The sequence below is a fragment of the Nomascus leucogenys genome, chromosome 23, assembly GCF_006542625.1.
Source record: "Nomascus leucogenys isolate Asia chromosome 23, Asia_NLE_v1, whole genome shotgun sequence".
Lineage (NCBI taxonomy): Eukaryota > Metazoa > Chordata > Mammalia > Primates > Hylobatidae > Nomascus > Nomascus leucogenys.
This window is the reverse complement of record NC_044403.1, coordinates 12,329,355-12,346,981: the sequence shown is the minus strand read 5'-3', so window position 1 is coordinate 12,346,981 and position 17,627 is coordinate 12,329,355. Positions and strand designations below refer to the sequence as shown.

Here is a 17,627-nt window from a genome sequence, read left to right as displayed (position 1 = left end):
GCATGGTACTGGTACCACAACAGAGACATAGATCAATGGAACAGAACAGAGCCCTCAGAAATGATGCCGCATAGCTACAACTATCTGATCTTTGACAAACCTGACAAAAACAAGAAATGGGGAAAGGATTCCCTATTTAATAAATGGTGCTGGGAAAACTGGCTAGCCATATGTAGAAAGCTGCAACTGGATCCCTTCCTTACACCTTATACAAAAATTAATTCAAGATGGATTAAAGACTTATATGTTAGACCTAAAACCATTAAAATCCTACAAGAAAACCTAGGCAATACCATTCAGGACATAGGCGTGGGCAAGGACTTCATGTCTAAAACACCAAAAGCAATGGCAACAAAAGCCAAAATCGACAAATGGGATCTCATTAAACTAAAGAGCTTCTGCACAGCAAAAGAAACTATCATCAGAATGAACAGGCAACCTACAAAATGGGAGAAAATTTTTGCAACCTACTCATCTGACAAAGGGCTAATATCCAGAATCTATAATGAACTCAAACAAATTTACAAGAAAAAAACAAACAACCCCATCGAAAAGTGGGCAGAGGACATGAACAGACACTTCTCAAAAGAAGACATTTATGCAGCCAGAAAACACATGAAGAAATGCTCATCATCACTGGCCATCAGAGAAATGCAAATCAAAACCACAGTGAGATACCATCTCACACCAGTTAGAATGGCCATCATTAAAAAATCAGGAAACAACAGGTGCTGGAGAGGATGTGGAGAAATAGGAACACTTTTACACTGTTGGTGGGACTGTAAACTAGTTCAACCATTGTGGAAGTCAGTGTGGCGATTCCTCAGGGATCTCGAACTAGAAATACCATTTGACCCAGCCATCCCATTACTGGGTATATACCCAAAGGACTATAAATCATGCTGCTAGAAAGACACATGCACACGTATGTTTATTGCGGCACTATTCACAATAGCAAAGAGTTGGAACCAACCCAAATGTCCAACAACGATAGACTGGATTAAGAAAATGTGGCACATATACACCATGGAATACTATGCAGCCATAAAAAATGATGAGTTCGTGTCCTTTGTAGGGACATGGATGAAACTGGAAAACATCATTCTCAGTAAACTATCGCAAGGACAAAAAACCAAACACCGCATGTTCTCTCTCATAGGTGGGAATTGAACAATGAGAACTCATGGACACAGGAAGGGGAACATCACACTCCGGGGACTGTTGTGGGGTGGGGGGAGGGGGGAGGGACAGCATTAGGAGATACACCTAATGCTAAATAACGAGTTAATGGGTGCAGGAAATCAACATGGCACATGGATACATATGTAACAAACCTGCACATTGTGCACATGTACCCTAAAACCCTAAAGTATAATAAAAAAAAAAAAAAAAAAATTTTCTTGAACTTAAACTTGAATCAGTGCAATTATCAAGGGGTGTAATTAAGAGTAACATCCTTTCTAGGTCTGTGGGGAAATTCCCATCACCATTGATGAGAATTGTGCGTAAAGATCATGGGAAGAGCATGGCCCTTGGGTTTCCTCTTAAAAAGCCTGTAGGATTTGTTATAGTTACTTTAATGCACTGGTCCTTGGAGACACTAACTACAGTTCTGCCTCTACCTTCCATGCTGAAAATAACAAAAGTTGGGAGTGGGAGCCCCAGGAGATGTAGATATCTTTTCATTCTTTCTTCTTTATCTACAATTAATTTATTATCAAAGGGAAAACTTCTGGCTGCATGAATGCCAAGTCACTAAACAACAACAACCACGGCAACAACAACAAAATGAATCCAAATTTTGGAGGGGAGAAAATGCTGCCCTATGTTCATTAAGCGACTAACTTTTCTGCAAGTTAGACTTTCTTTGGGAACTAAGGTCATGTCCTTCAGCTGCTGGGAAACTGTCGGTTCTGAGACACACTTATGTGTCAAAACATTTTGGCCAGGGATATTTAGAAATGTCTGTAGGCAAGGGCAACAATGATTTTCTTTAGAGAGAGTCTTGAGCTAAGATGCAAACAATAAAGAACTGTCGAATAAAACTATGGTATGGGGATAAAGCAGGGAAAAATGATAGTTCTAAGGACAATGTTCTACTTTCTCATCCAGCTCTCAGCAAACTGTATGTGCGACAGTTCTAGGTCTTCCGCTGTCTTTCCATGCCTGCTCAGTAACTAGCAGTATGTTTTGATTTTGATTTTGAGATGAAAGTGTCTCTTTTCAAATCTGGCATGTATTCCAGTTTTTCTTACCTGATACTTTGCATTTCTGATTACTTACTACCAGAATCAGCATGTACCTGGGCTATCAATTTCTGCTCCCCCTTAAAGAAAATAGACACACCTAGTTGTTTTTGCCAGATGATAAATGTCAGACATGGCAGACATTCAATATATATTACTAAATGAATGAATAAATGATAGACAAGTGCAAGCAGAAATCTCTGTATGCAAAATGTTTCCTTTTTACACGTTGTAGTATTTTACACATGACAATGTTTGAGGACAGGCAAGTGTCTGTTAAAGGTGTCAAAGGATCAGGAAAAGCAACTGGGAGTGGGCAGATATAAGGGCCTCTGCTGCAGAGGTTTTAAGAGATCAGATTCATGTTGCAAAGTTCTTTTATCTCTGTCCTAGAGAAGAAGAGTAATGCATTGAATCAGTCATTTACTAAGAAGCCAATTAGTTGAAGGTAATCCTTTTTTTTCTTTTATTGCTTTTTGCCTTTTTTGAAATAAAGGAAATCCTTTATTTCAAGTGTTTGTCCTGGGCCAATGAATTATACTCTTTTAAGCCCTTCATATATGTTAACTCACTTAATTCTCGCAACAAATTTGTGAGGTAGATACTATAATCATTCTGATTTTATATATGGGGAAACTGAGGCACAAAGAAGTTAATTTTGTCAAGGCCTTACAGATGCTAAATGTTAACATTGAAATGGAAACCTAGGGAGTCTGGCTTCTGGGTCTGTTTTTATAACTATTACACTATACTTCCTCATGAGGTGACACTCGAGCAGAGACTAAATAATGACAGGGGAGACTCATGAGGCTTTCTGAGGGAAAACTCTCCAGGTAGAAGCAAATCTATGATGCAGGAGCCATATGTCTCTTCCTCAAAGAGCAGAAAGGCCAGTGTGGTAAAGCGTGGGAGTCTCCGAGGGGAAGAGCACTGACAATGAGATGTAGTGGCTAGTTGGCCTTGGTAAGGATTTTGGTTTGCATTTTAAGAAAAATAAAAAGGCCTGGGCACGGTGGTTCACACCTGTAATCCTAGCACTTTGGGAGGCTGAGGTGGGCAGATTGTCTGAGCTCAGGAGTTTGAGACTAGCCTGGGCAACATGGTAAGACCCCGGCTCTACTAAAAATACAAAAAATTGGCCAGGCGTGGTGGCGCGCACCTGTAATCCCAGCTACTCATGAGGCCGAGGCACGAGAATCCATTGAACCTGGGAAGCAGAGGTTTCAGTGAGCTGAGATCGTGCCACTGCACTCCAGCCTGGGCGACAGAGTGAGACTCTGTCTCCAAAAAAGAAAAAAAAAAAAAGAAAATGAAAAAGGCAGAAGAGGGCTTTAAGAAGAGGTGTCATGTAGTTTGACTTGTGATTTAAAAAAATATTGTGGCTGCTGTATGAATTGTGGAGGTGGAAGAAGGGGTAGAAGCAGAGAACCAAAATACTGAATATAAAATAATATTTAAACACAATATGTAAGTCAAAATCGTACATGTACACATATACATGTACAGAGTCCGTCTTCTAAAACTATATAGTTCTCAAAATTGCTTACCCAGTGAAATATGTTTTAGCAAAAATAGGTCAGAAAATCATTTTAATACTCTCTAAAACATTTTCAGACTTTTAGAAATTGTTGATAGAACCTTTTGTTTGGTGTGGCTGTCTCTAGCTAAATGATGTCCCTGTCTGAGCCACAACTTGACATAGGGAGCCCCTCATAACCTTTCATTGACATGCCCATTATATTGACAGTCATTAGGTCCTTGACACTCAGCATTTAGTTGCAGCTGGAAGGTGGCTGGGGGAACTTCCCGTACTCCATAGCTAGCTTTGCCCCTCGTGCCAGGGAATTCTGTAGACCCTGGACTCAGAAATTTTGCATCTCAGCTCCACTATGTCTTGACATCACCTGCTGCACAGCCTGTGTCATCTCTACAAAGTTGGGCTGCTACTGAGCAGCAGGAAGGCACTATCTATGTTCTTATTGCTGGATAGTATGGCAGCTGCCTCTGGGTCTGCTCAGCTGCCCTGGGGCGGGAAGGTGGGAACCTGCATCTGTTCCAGAACTGCTTTGAGGTCTGATATCCACCTCCATAGTTGCTGTTGGGTTAAGCTTTATTAAGATAGTCTTTAGCAGCCTAGACAGAAATGTTTTAATATTCAAACAATTGGTACATATGCATGCATATATACTGGGTAACAAGTATCCTTGCTTGGACTATGAAGGAAGTGGTGGAGTAGAGAGAATTGGTCATATTCTGGATATATTTTGAAGGCAGAGCCGAGAGGTAATTGCTAATGGATGGCATGTAGGGTATGAAAGAGGCAGCAAGAATGACTTCCAGGTCATGACTTGATGCCTGAGTGATTGGAAGAAAGACTGGAAGGAGGGCAGGTTTTGTGAGTGAGAATGAAGCATTTGGTTTTAGACATAGTAAGTCTGAAATGCTTGTTCAATATCCAGGTGGAGCCTCAGGTGCCTGTTTGATCTGTGAGTCTGGAGTTCAGAGGAACAGTTAGAACCCTTTCAGGAATGATTAACTCAATGACCTGATAAACAGTTTCCGTTCACCTGGTTAGAATCATGAGTCTTAAGATAGAACATTTCATAATTACCAATTTCAATGTTCATAAATACAAACCCCCAAATCTGTGTGAAAGATTTCACAATAGCTCAGCTTTCTGATGTTTAGCTATAAAATGTAAGAATAAAACCATATATAGTTAGTTAACCTAGTACTTCTCTCTCCTGTCTCATCCCTTCCTTGAAGAAGCAGGCACTAAAGATGCTTAAATGAAGCTTTGATAGAAAATCTCACTTTAGCAAATGAGATAATGCTAAATCTATAAATGCCAAGCCTAAATTCAGATACTACTGGGAAGGAAGTATAGTTTTAAGATGGGAGATTGAAGATTAAAAAAAAAAAAAGCTTATAGGATTTTTATGGTATGTCAGGCTTAGATTGAAAAACCAAGAGGACATTTTAAAACCTGAAATAAAATCAAAACAAAGCAAAAAAAGCTAGTTTTGGAGCAAACAGATTTGAGAGAGAGGAATCTCAGAGTGAGTGTTATCACTTTGACATCTCTTTTACATGGCTCTAAAAACATCTTTTCTTGAGTTTTAACTTGGGATGATTTTGTGAAAGAGGAATCATGAAACTACAGTGAGTACAAAGAAAATGTTTTAATAAAATATTCAATACAGTATTTCCCTGTGGGGATTCTAGAAGAAGAAGAAGTGAGAAGCTGGAGGAAGTGACTGTCACTGTTGGGAACCCAGTCCTAAATGAGACAAGACTTAGCTTTCCTCCAAAGACACCTTGTCCAGCTCTGCCCAACAGGCTGCAATGAGATGGACCAGGAAACCTTCAGGAGTCACCGACAAAGTGAATGAACTGAATCCACTTACAAACAGATCCACTTAAGCAGTTTTTGCCTCAGGCTTCCTACCAAATGCAGTATCATGGAGACAGGAGAAGGTTGATGTACAAAAGGCATTAACATGATTTTGTTTTCTCCCCTCCTATTCTCTTTGCATTTCCAGAGTGATCATTAGTAACAGAGCGATCTGCGGTTTCACCAACTAAGCATTTCAAACAGACTCATTTCTTGACCAAATTTTGTGCTCAAGGCCTGTTGCTATTAGTGTAATTCTTGTGTTTCAAATTGAGAGAAACAAGAGCATACCCACCCCTACACATAACTTAAGTATATCACTGCGAATTCTACACGTATGAAACAAGCGTAAGCCATGAATCCTCCACTTTGTGTGTTACTTTTTATTACTACAGAAAGTGCTGTTGCTTGAATATGAATATCATTTAGTATAATAAAATGTAGAAGGACACATTATTGTGTTCCAGCTCTGGTTCAGTCTGACAGTGCCCGGCATAAACCATCGAAACTTGATAAAAGACTCTCTTGGGGTTATCTTGCTGTCATGATTCTGATGTGTTTTGATTTCCTTCTGGAGTCATAAATTGCACCTTTGGTACCATGAGGGAAGAGTTGTTCCTTCGGATAGAATTGTTCCTCCTCATGGAATTGTTTCTTCTCATGGAGTTGCGCTTCCTCAGAGAATTTTGATGAGACAGTTCACTCTTTTGGAGGGTCTGAATAAGGATGGAAGGTTTCTCATCCAGCTCTCGGGCACTGCACCGTGGAGCAGCTACTTTAACAGTGTTACCAAATTTGGAGTAATCCACAGAATACACTCCTTCTTCCTCAGTCACAATGGACACAAAGCGGTGGCCCCATTGGATCTCCTCAGCGATGTAGGAGGTTCGTGCTTGTGTGGTGATGCCAGTAGTTTCAACCACTCCTTCCAGAATAACTATGACCTCCAAGTCTTGGTTGGCCAGGTCAGTTGCTGAGATGTCATACAGGGGGCTGCGCTTGTCAATCACGTGGCAGATGATCAAAGGGGCCACCAGAAAAATGTTATTGCTCTCGATTGGGTTATCAACAGGAATGTCCAGTTGGTGAATAGGAACCACCTCCCCTTCAGGTGTAGTTGTTTTCTTGACCACCTGGATACGCACGGAGGCACTAATGATCATGCTTTTCCTCAGGTCACCCACTCGGAACATGAAGCACAGCTTGCCATTTCGGACGGCAATCACAGCATGGCGGCTGAAAATCAAAGTTTCTGCCCTTCTGTGAGCCTGAGCTGTTTTCATGAAAATGCAGCCTAACATGACTGCATTGATGATCAAACCTACAATATTCTGGAGAATCAAAACCGTGATGGCCAGAGGGCACTCCTCTGTCATCATCCTCCCTCCAAAGCCAATGGTAACTTGAACTTCAATGGAGAAGAGAAAAGCAGAAGTGAAAGACCTGTGAGGAATGATATCAGAAAAGAACACCATCAGGTCACATTTTGAATAATGAAATATGCCAAGCTGAACTTTTCATTTTCTTCTGCTAAAGACTATTAAATGCCTGCAGAAAGACTAGCCAACTTAAACTTGTAAAATGCCTAATTCTAAACTGTGTTTAGAACAGTCTCTCTCTCTCTTGCGTGCATCTACCTCCAGACTTCTGGAGATTAACCTTCTATTAATTGATTAAGTTCCTTTAAGCTAAGGCCTAATTCTATTAACAATCTATTAATGTTTCATAGGTCACATAGTGATGGGCCTAATTGTGTAAAAGATTAATATACTTTCATATATATGCATATTTTACATTGCAAAATACTTCACTTTCACAAAGGCACAATTTACTTTGTAAAACTTTCTACCAGGTAGATGTTTATTATTTATTGCATATCTATGTTTAGGAGACTTGAGTCATATGGAAGGTACTGAGTACTGAGTGAACTTATTATTTATAATCTTTAAAATCATATTCATTAGCTAATACTTATTTTGTGTCTCATATAGAAATAGCACAGTGCTAAAAAAAACTGGTATAAAACACATTATTCCAACAAGTAGTATTTTCAATAGAAGGGAATGATTTTCCATTTGGAAAGAAAAGTGTCTTATTGATGATCTAATTTTGTTAAGTCAGGGGTCCCCAACCCCCCGCAGGCCAGGGACCAGTGCTGATCCATGGCTTGTCAGGAACCGGGCCACACAGCAGGAGGTGAGTAGTGGGTAAGCCAGCATTACCACGAGAGCTCTGCCTCCAGTCAGGTTAGTGGAGGCACTGGATTCTCATAGTATAGCGAACCTTACTGTGAACTGCACATGTGGGAGATCTAGGTTACCCCCTCCTTATGAGAATCTAATGTCTGATGATCTGAGGTGGGACAGTTTTATCCCCACACCATCCCCATCCTCCACCCCCATCAGTGGAAAAATTGCCTTCCACAAAACCAGTCCCTGGCTCCAAAAAGGTTGGGGAGCACTACTCTAGGTGTTCTGGAGAATACTGAAATGCTTAAGGGAGAACTAGAGGCAGAAACTAGTAAATGGCTGTGTCAAGATCATATACAGATATGCCTTATTTTATTCTACTCTGCTGTAATGTATTTTGCAGATACTGCATTTTTATAAATTGAAGGTCTTTAGCACAATTTTTTCAAAAGCATGTGCTCACTTTGTGTCTTTGTGTCACATTTTGGTAATTCTCACAAGATTTCAAACTTTTTCATTATTATTACATCAGTTTTCATGATGTGTGATTACTGGTGTTTGATGTCATTATTGTGATTGTTTAGGGCAGCGGTCCCTAGCCTTTTTGGCAACAGGGACTGGTTTTGTAGAAGACAACACTGGGGGGTGTGTGTGGGGGAAAATGGTTTCGAGATGAAACTGTTCCACCTCAGATCATCAGGAATTAGATTCTTACAAGGAGCCCACAGCCTAGATCTCTCACCTGCGCAGTTCACTATAGGGTTCACACTCCTATGAGAATCTAATGCCCCCGCTGATGTGACAGGAGGCAGAGCTCAGGAGGTAATGTTTGCTCCACCGCTGCTCACCTCCTGCTATGCAGCCTGGTTTCTAACAGGCCACAGACTAGTACTGGTCTGCAGCCCAAAGATTGGGAACCCCTAGTTTGGGGCACCATGAGCCATGCCCATATAAGATGGCAAACAATCAATAAATGTGTGTGTTCTGACTCCTCCACCGACCAGCTATTCCCTTGTTTCTTCCCCTTTCCTCAGGATTTCCTATTCCCTGAGACACAGCACTATTCAAATTAGGTCAGTTAATAGCCCTACAAAGAACACTAAGTGTTCAAGTAAAGGAAATATTCGCTGTCTCTCACTTTAAATCTAAAGCAAAAATGACTAAGCTGGTGAGGAAGGCAAGTCAAAAGCCACGACAGGCCAAAGTTTAGGCCTGTTGTGCCAAACAGCCAAGTTGGGAACAATGGAAAGAAAAACTTTTGAAAAAAATTCAAAGTGCTACTCCAGTGAAGACACAAATGATAAGACAGCGAAATAGCATCATTGCTGAGATGCAGAAAATTTGAGTGGTCTGGATAAAAGACCAACTAGGTCACAACATTCCCCTAAGCCAAAGCCTGAACTAGAGCAAGGCCGTAACTGTCTTCAATTCTGTGAAGGATGAGAGGTGTGGAAGCTGCAAAAGAAAAGTTTAAAGCTAGAAGAGATTGGTTCAGGAGGCTTAAGAAAAGAAGCCACCTTCAAAACAGAAAAGTGCTAGGTGAAGCGCCAAGTGCTGATAGAGGAGCTGCAGCAAGTTATCCAAAAGATCCAGCTAAGAAAATTAGTAAAGGTGGCTGCACTAAACAACAGATTTTCAGTGTTGAAAATGAAACAGCCTTCTATTGGAAGAAGATGTTTCCCAGGACTTTCATAGCTAGACAGAAGTCAATGCCTGGCTTCAAAGTTCAGGCTATCTCTTGTTAGGAACTAATGCAGCTGGTAACATCAAGTTGAAGCCAATGATCATTGACCATTCTGAAAATCCTAGAGCCCCAAAGTATTATGCTAAATTGACTCTGCCTGTGCTCTATAAGTAGAACTATAAAGGCTAGAGGACAGCATATCTGTTTGAAGCATGATTTATTAAGTATTTGAAGCCCACTGCTGAGACTTACTGCTGAGAAAAAAAGATTCCTCCAAAATATTACTGCCCATTGACAATGCACCTAGTCACTCAAGTGCTCTGATGGAGATGTAGGAGATGACTGCTGTTTTTATGCCTGTTAACACAACATCCATTCTACAGCCATGAGTCAGGGAGTAATTTTGACTTTCAAGGCTTATTACTTAAGAAATTTACATTTCATAAGGCTATTGCTGACATAGATAGTGAGTCCTCTGATGGAGCTGGGCAAAGTAAATTTAAAACCATCTGTAAAGGATTCACCATTCTAGATGCCATTAAGAACATTTGTGATTCATGGGAGGAAGTCAGAATATTAACATTAACAGGAGTTGGGAAGAAGTTGATTATAATTCTCATGAATGAGTTTGAGGGGTTCAATACTTCAGTGGAGGGAGTCACTGCACATGTGGTAGAAATAGCAAGAGAATTAGAATTAGGAGGAGGGGATCCTGAAGATGTGACTGAAGTGCTGCAATCTCATGATAAAACTTGGATGAATGAGGAGTTACTTGTTCTGGACAAGTAACGAAAGTGGTTTCTTGAGATGGAATCTACTCTTGGTGAAGATGCTGTGAGCACTGTTGAAATGACAACAAAGAATTTAGAAGATTACATAAACTTAGTTGATAAAGCAGTGGCAGGTTTTGAGAGGATTGACTCCAGTTTTGAAAGAAGTTCTACTGTGGGTAAAATGCTATCAAACAGCATCACACATTACAGATAAATCTTTTGTGAAAAGAAAAGTCAATTGATGCAGCAAACTTCATTGTCATATTTTAAGAAGTTGCCACAGCCACCCCAACCTTCAGCAACCACTACCTGGATCAGTCAGCAGCCATCAATATCGAGTCTAGCACCTCCACCAGCAAAAAGACCACATCTTGCAGAATGCTCAGATGATCATTAGCATTTTTTGGCTTTAAAATATTTTTTGAATTGAGATATGTGCATTTTTCTGCCATAATGGTATTACATACTTACAAGATTACAATATAATGTAAATGTTTTATATGCACTTGGAAACAAAAAAGTTTGTATAACTGGCTTTATTGTGATATTTGCTTTATTGCAATGGTCTGGAACCAAAACTGCAATATCTCTAAGGTGTACCTGTAATTAATATTATACTAACTTGAATTTTCTCACTTTGGCCTAATCCTGTGAAAGAAGCAAAGGGAAAGAACCAAGAAGTTGTAGGATTTTCTTGGGAAGCTTTTTCAAATTGCACATCTACTCCCCATCTTAGTGAATAGACATTGATTTGGTAGGCTGAGGTTGGATCTAGGTAAGATGCTTTTGAAAAGTTCTCAGGTGATTCTGATTTACCCCCATATGGGAAGCACCACATTTCTTACTATCAATTTATAACAGTTAATTTCACAACGAGCACTGCTGTGGCTTCTTCATGGAAACAATATTAGTCCTATCTTTGCCCCCAACCCCAATTTCAAACTTCTCTAACTTTATAGAAGACAAGCCTACACATTAGCAATCTCTCAAAATATTACCTATTTATTAATGCTACAGACAGCAGGTGAGAAAAATGTTTAAACATTTGAATACTTGGTATATACAGTGCACTTTGGTAGAAAACCATGAGGGATAAGCAAGAATACATGGATTATTTTGATTAGCTTTTAAGTGAAGTGCGAAAGTTGCCTTTCTCTGTTGTTGCTAAAATGATTCATGGAAAACTACAGTAATTGCCTATTGCACTAGCTACCCACAAAAAGATACCTGATATAGCCCCAAAACATGGCAAAGAATAAAAGTGGACCCCAGAGAAGGGGTATGGATACAACACTGATTTCTGATAATGTATCCATACTTCAGAGAGCAGTCTAATGATAAATATCCCAAATGGTTTGTTTTAATGGTTTAAGAGACTATTCATGTGCCATATTTTGTATATTGTTTATGAATTCTAAATATTACATATGGTACAAGACCCAGCTTTTTACTGACACTTGCTATGCTAAACAATCTCAAGAGATAAAAGTGTTTAGCTGTTCCTTTGTTCTGTTACAGAGAGAGGTAGGCTGGATAATACTGAGAAAGAGGAAATATATTGGTCTGTTTTTTGACTCATATTAAATGAAGGAGTCAAAAAGACTCCTTGAAGGAGAAAATACATGGAGGAGAAAATGAGTCACCCTAAAAGAAGAATGGTCAAACATTATTTGGAAATACTGGTGAATATTCAATGAAAAATGTTGTTTCCAATTTTAGTGATATGGTTGGACATTGAATTTACAAAGGGAAAAATGCAAAGAATTAGAATTATTATTAGTCACCTTTTACATTCTCATTGGGAGAGAATGAAGATTTATTTTTAAGGTTTGCTGTTATCATTTCTTTTTTCTCTTTTTATCAGTATCTATCATATAATTTAGATTAAAAATTTATTTTGATATGAAAATGATTCACCAATTATCAGTGCCAGTAAGTTTCTTAAAGATATATATTATAATGATATTTGATCTTAGAGTATCTATTGAACGTTTTAACGGATATTTTAAGTATTGTGTTTTCTTTATATCTGGTATACTGATGATCTCCTATGTTTTCCAACTGCATTTTCTTTGAGACAACAGTTTGTGACAAGTTTGAAAAAAGAAAATAATATCTAATCAATATTAAAAGCAATAGATCAATTCAATACAGTTTTTGCTCCTCAGAATTTGAGCTGAAATCTGTGGTGTGTGATCTCTGTGCACTAATGCTGCCTTCCTCCTTGAAAGGCTGGCATTGTAGTTACTTAGCAAATGGAAGGGTGGACAAGTTCACAGTCTGGGGTCCACTTTCTGCAGTGATATGCTAGCTTAATAAGGTTTCAGGGTCACGAGAGGTCCCATTCTTTACAGTTTCCTGGTATCATAATGCTTTTTCAAGTTTCTTTGCTTTGTGAATTATGTGAATTTAAAAATGTTCTTTTAAAAATGTTTTGAAAATTTTTCCAGTATTATTACTACTGTTTTGCTTCACAGTGAACATCTTGGTAATTGATATAATTTATCTCTTTCCACCTCCCTCCGCCCCCCAAAAAAGAAACAAATCACCCCAACTAAATGTTCTTAAACCATGTGAAAGTAAGAGAGGTGAATTACTGAAATCAAATTCAATTTACCTGTCTTTGAGATACTTATGATATGTGAAAGAAGCCAAAGTTAGGTAATCTAAGAACTGTCTTGTCCCTATTCTATTTAAACTTTGAAAGAAAAGTACAAAATTAAATTGCTTCTATATAACCCCTTCCATAAAATTTTGGACTAATTTTCATTAAAAATTAGCAATTTCTAGTTCTGAATCTTAGCATAACTTTTAATTTCTGAATCCAGTGCAAGTAATCAGCTATGTTATGATAATCTCGATAAAGAAGGGAAAATATTTATTTCAGTTTTTAGTAGATTTTTAATCTAGGACACTCTCCCCCTAGGGCTTTCCCATTTTTTTCTTATTATTTCTGAAAATGTCATGGGTTAGAAGAGTCATAGAAAAATATCCACTAGCACAATATTTTTTGTTGATCAGAGATATTTACCTGTGGGCACTGAAACTATGGACAGCAGCTTTTTCATACTGAACTAAATGTGTGTGCTTTTGGAGTAAAGCACTCTGTGTAATCCTTTGAATTACAATTTTTTTTGATAACTGGTATAACATTTTCAAGGCTAGTCCAAAGGACTGAAGCTCAGATTTTCAGAGACTCTTCATCCATAAAGCTGCATTAAAAAAAATATTTACTGTGTTAGGTTTTGTTCTTTATTGTGCTTTTTTGTTTCTGAAGATTCTAAAACAAACCCTTTATTTCACTTTCAATTAAATAACAGAATGATAAGAGAAAGGGCATTTTGACATTTTTTCTCTACTGTTTTCAACCCCTGCCTCATCCCGCTACATTCTTACCTGACATTAGTCACACACACAGTGGACTCCAAACCACTTTTCTCCATTCCACTTTTCTCCATGTAAGCATAGATGTCCCCATGGGCAAAGGCCACCAGCCACCACATGATAGCGAAGAGCAGCCAGCTGCAGAGGAAGGACATGGTAAAGATGACCAGCGTGTGGCGCCATTTCAGGTCCACCAAGGTGGTGAAGATGTCCTGTAGAAAGCGTCCTTGCTCACGGATGTTCTTATGCGCCAGGTTGCAGGCCCCGCTCTTGGCGATGAAGCGGGCTTTGGGGAGGCGGTCTCGGATGCGCGGCTTGCGCAGGTTCTCCGCGGCGATGCGCGCCAGCACATACTCCTCCGGGATGATACTCTTTCTGGCCAACATCGTCCTGTCACCATAGCCAGCTTAGCCACCTCCCTCTCACCTGCCTCTCCGTCCCTGGACACCCGTCCTCCTGCACGAGGGAAACATTCATTAAAAACTTGAAAACCCACCCTATCCTCACCTCTTGGGTCCTTGTATTCAAGGATATGTCTGTACATGTGCGAGGTGACATGCAAAACCAAAAATGTGATTTTTACTAACCCAAACATGAATCTAGCTTGTGCTTGAGTTCTGGGATCTCAGAAAAATTACTTGGTTTTAATAAAAAGAACTGTTTAAATTTTTCTTATCATTCTGAGTACATATGGACATAGCCTTAGTTAAACAAAACCAGGAGCCTTCCGGTAAACAGCAGGCTCAAAGATAATTCTCTGCCATTAACCGCGTCTGTAAATTAGTGCAAGGCTACAGCACGTGGCGTCAATCATGAAGATTAAGACCAGTTGGGTGCACGATCTACTTACTTATTAAAGTACTTAGATGATGTAGCAATATTAAAAGTTAAGAGAGGAAATTCTTCCTCCGCTATTTTTAGAAGTAAGCAAAGGCCATGACTCCTTGCGCAGTATAAATAACGTGTAATCTGACAAAATTATAATAAGTGGTGTGCTATAGAATTTATAAATTATAAGAATTATTTTAAATGCGAAAGAAGTATGAGTTGCATCTTAAAAAAGAGTTAAAAAGGTTCCTATGGAAATCATATTATAAATTGAAAATTTTTTTTTTTTTTTTTTTTTTTTACAACGAAGGAATCAAATATACAAGGTGCGGGAGGAAAAAAAACCCAAGACAACTGCCTGCGGGTTGCAGTAGGGAGTGTGCCCCGAAAAATCCATCCATCATTGCAAGCCTCTGCGGTGTTTTGCATTTTAAATCATTTACGGGAACACGGACAGCCTTCCCCCCTCCCCTCCCCCGGAGCAGCTTTGAAACTTACAGACTCCGGGTAGCGGGCGCGGCGGCTGGACCTCCTTGCACACGCCGGCGGGCCGCGGGCAGGTCCCTCGCTCTCCCATCCTGGCGCGCGGGACCAGGGGCCGCCCAGGCCAGAGGGACAGATTGGGGGCTGCGTGTCCTAAGGAGAAGAGTTAAAATAATAAAAGGTGCAACTGAATCTAAACGCAGGGAGGGCTAGAGGAAGGGGGATGGGTGTAGATCTTCCCCTCCCCCTGCTCAGCTCAACTCCCTTGGCCACTTCAGTGGGAGGAGGAGGGACTGGGGGTGGGGGGGCGATGCTCCACAAATCAGCCTCCCAGTTAGGGCTTTGACGCACGCCAGACCTCGGAAGCCGCCGTTGTCGCGGAGTAGGGGGCGGGCGGGGAGGGGGCGAGCGCGAGTCCCCGGGAGGTAGGGAGCAGGCCAGAGGGAGGGACGACCCGGGGGAGGGCGGGACCTGCAGAGTCAGCTCCTTTCCAGTAGCCGCGACCCCCTGCCGCCGGCGTGACACACAAGTCTTTAAAAGGCTCTCTGCTCGGGGGAGAGAACTTTCTGAGTCGGAGTTCACTGACGTAAGGAGATTTAATTTTAATTTCAATTTTATTTTGTAACCTAGGTAGATAACTGGGCTACTTCGGACTGAATAAAAGCAGAGGTCAGAAAATATTCTTCCAAAGCGTTCAAGCTGTGGGCACACACAATTATTTACATTAAATTTCCACCTGCTAGGAGAGATACAGGTGGAAGATGTTCTGAAACCCACTATAGTAAACTGTTTCTTCACCAGCCAAAGCCAGTTCTCAGGGAATTAAACACACACACACTTCAAGACAGCGACTGCCCCCGCTCCCCCCGGCCCCTTAAGGAAAAGAAAGAAAAAAAGAAACCACTGACAGTGGCTCCCAGTGAAGAAATTTTACCCCAAACAGGGACGGCCGTTAACACTTCAGCGCTGATAAGGCCAGGTCATTCGGTCCTCAGTAATTGGTTGCTTTCTGAAATGTTGCAGCTTCTTCCTCTGTCTAGATGGGTCTGAATGATAAAACAGCATTTGCGCACAAAAAAGTTTATACAATAAACATCTATAGCTTTTTGAAAAGGAGCCAGCGAAGACAAATGTGCTTTTTCCCACAGGTCAAGCCTCCTGATTTTGGCACTTGCGTTAATGGAAACTTTAATTCTTGGAAGTTTCACGTATTTTCCAAGACTCAGGCCGAAAGTGTATGGAGCATAAACAATGTATTCATTTAATTACCCAAAGACCTAAAATTAGTCTTTAATGAAGGCAAATTAAGAACTTTTTTTTTTTCCCCTTGTGGTTATATCTCCTTAACCCCTGTAAGCCCAGGATCCTAGTTTGTTAGTGGTAGTCCTCCTTTCTACTGTCAATAATTTTTGCAGTAATTTATGTAGAATAATAGTTTTATAAGTGTATGAAGAATCAATTTGTATAGTCAATTCCCGCCGTTGTTCTATTTTACCTTTGACTTTGTACACATTATTATTCATTATTTTAGCCTGGGGAACATTTACTGAACACCTTTGTAAGCTTTTTTTAGGTTTATGTGTCTAGAGATATATAAATATATGTCATAGTTGTTGCTTTTAAGAGGCAGACAGTTGTAGTAAGAGAGATATACTCTAATACAAGCAGGGATGTGATTAGAATAGGAAAGGAAATTTAAAAATGCCATGGGAATTGAAATGAGAGATTTTTTAAGAGTAGGAGACTAAGGAAAAATCCACGGATTATTTGGCATCTAATCTAGGCTTTGTAAGTCGAGATATATTTAGGGTATACAGAAAAGCAGAGAAAAGACAGCACACGTCAGCATTGATGAAGCCAATTGGCTACACAGCAGGATTGGACACTTGAGTTCAGTGCTCCCTGGGCAGGCGCTGTTGCCACCTACTCTCAATACTTAATGAGATTTTCATGTACTTGTCACTCCCAGTCCCACCACTCCTGTACCCCCTCCCTTAAACTGGGGACTGCCAGAGGGCAAGGCTGTGACTTGTTCATCTTTGTAGCAAGGCCCTAGCACCATTTAAATTATAAATGGACTCAAAAAATATTTTTGAATCAATGAATGAAAAATACAAAGTTGAAAAAGCATATTGGGGCCTTAAAAAATGCATAGACAGCCTTAAATGCTCAACAAAAGAACCTGAGGAGTCCTCAGTATGTAGTGGTAAGCCATGGAAAGATTTTGATCAGGAAACTACACAATAAGAGCCAGTTTTAAGAGGATTGATCCAGAAGCAGAGAATATATGGCTTTAAGGGTTGCATTTCTTGAGTATAGTCCCTCTGGACTCCAAAATTCTGTAACTGGCAGAAGAGGGTGCTGGAAACGATTACATTAATTAGAGAAGGAATGAGGTCTTGGGCTAATAGGTAACATCAGTGGGCAATATACAAATATATACAAAAGGAATGTTATACAGTGTCAATATTGGAAATGGGAAAAGTCAGAGGTGATTGTGATGTTTATTGTAGTAACGGAAAAATAGTAAGAAAATTGGAATGAGAAGAGCTGAACTGCTGTGGAGAATTTATGAGAAGATTTGCAACAAATAAATCTATATCTGAATTCTCTGAAAATTCTGTTCTTTTGGTATAATACATATTT

At 39.9% G+C, this 17,627-nt stretch overlaps 1 protein-coding gene across 1 annotated transcript; it reads right to left on the bottom strand.

The window, feature by feature from the left end:
• Positions 1–6,011: 6,011 nt before the first annotated feature.
• On the bottom strand, positions 6,012–15,178 carry KCNJ8 (potassium inwardly rectifying channel subfamily J member 8). The gene is made up of 3 exons (XM_003265590.2): positions 14,997–15,178; positions 13,683–14,126; positions 6,012–7,083 (listed from the first exon to the last, which is right to left on the bottom strand). Exons 2-3 carry the CDS (start codon positions 14,054–14,056, stop codon positions 6,183–6,185), a joined length of 1,275 nt encoding a protein of 424 aa, XP_003265638.1. The 5' UTR covers positions 14,057–14,126; positions 14,997–15,178; the 3' UTR covers positions 6,012–6,182.
• Between the last annotated feature and the right edge of the window lie 2,449 nt (positions 15,179–17,627).

Bases quoted from the DNA above. Each gene is read 5' to 3' on its own strand.
- KCNJ8 (XM_003265590.2), bottom strand. From the start codon at position 14,056: ATGTTGGCCAGAAAGAGTATCATCCCGGAGGAGTATGTGCTGGCGCGC. The intron at 7,084-13,682 runs GTAAGAATGTAG...CATTCCTCACAG, and splicing joins GTGTGTGTGACTAATGTCAG to GTCTTTCACTTCTGCTTTTC.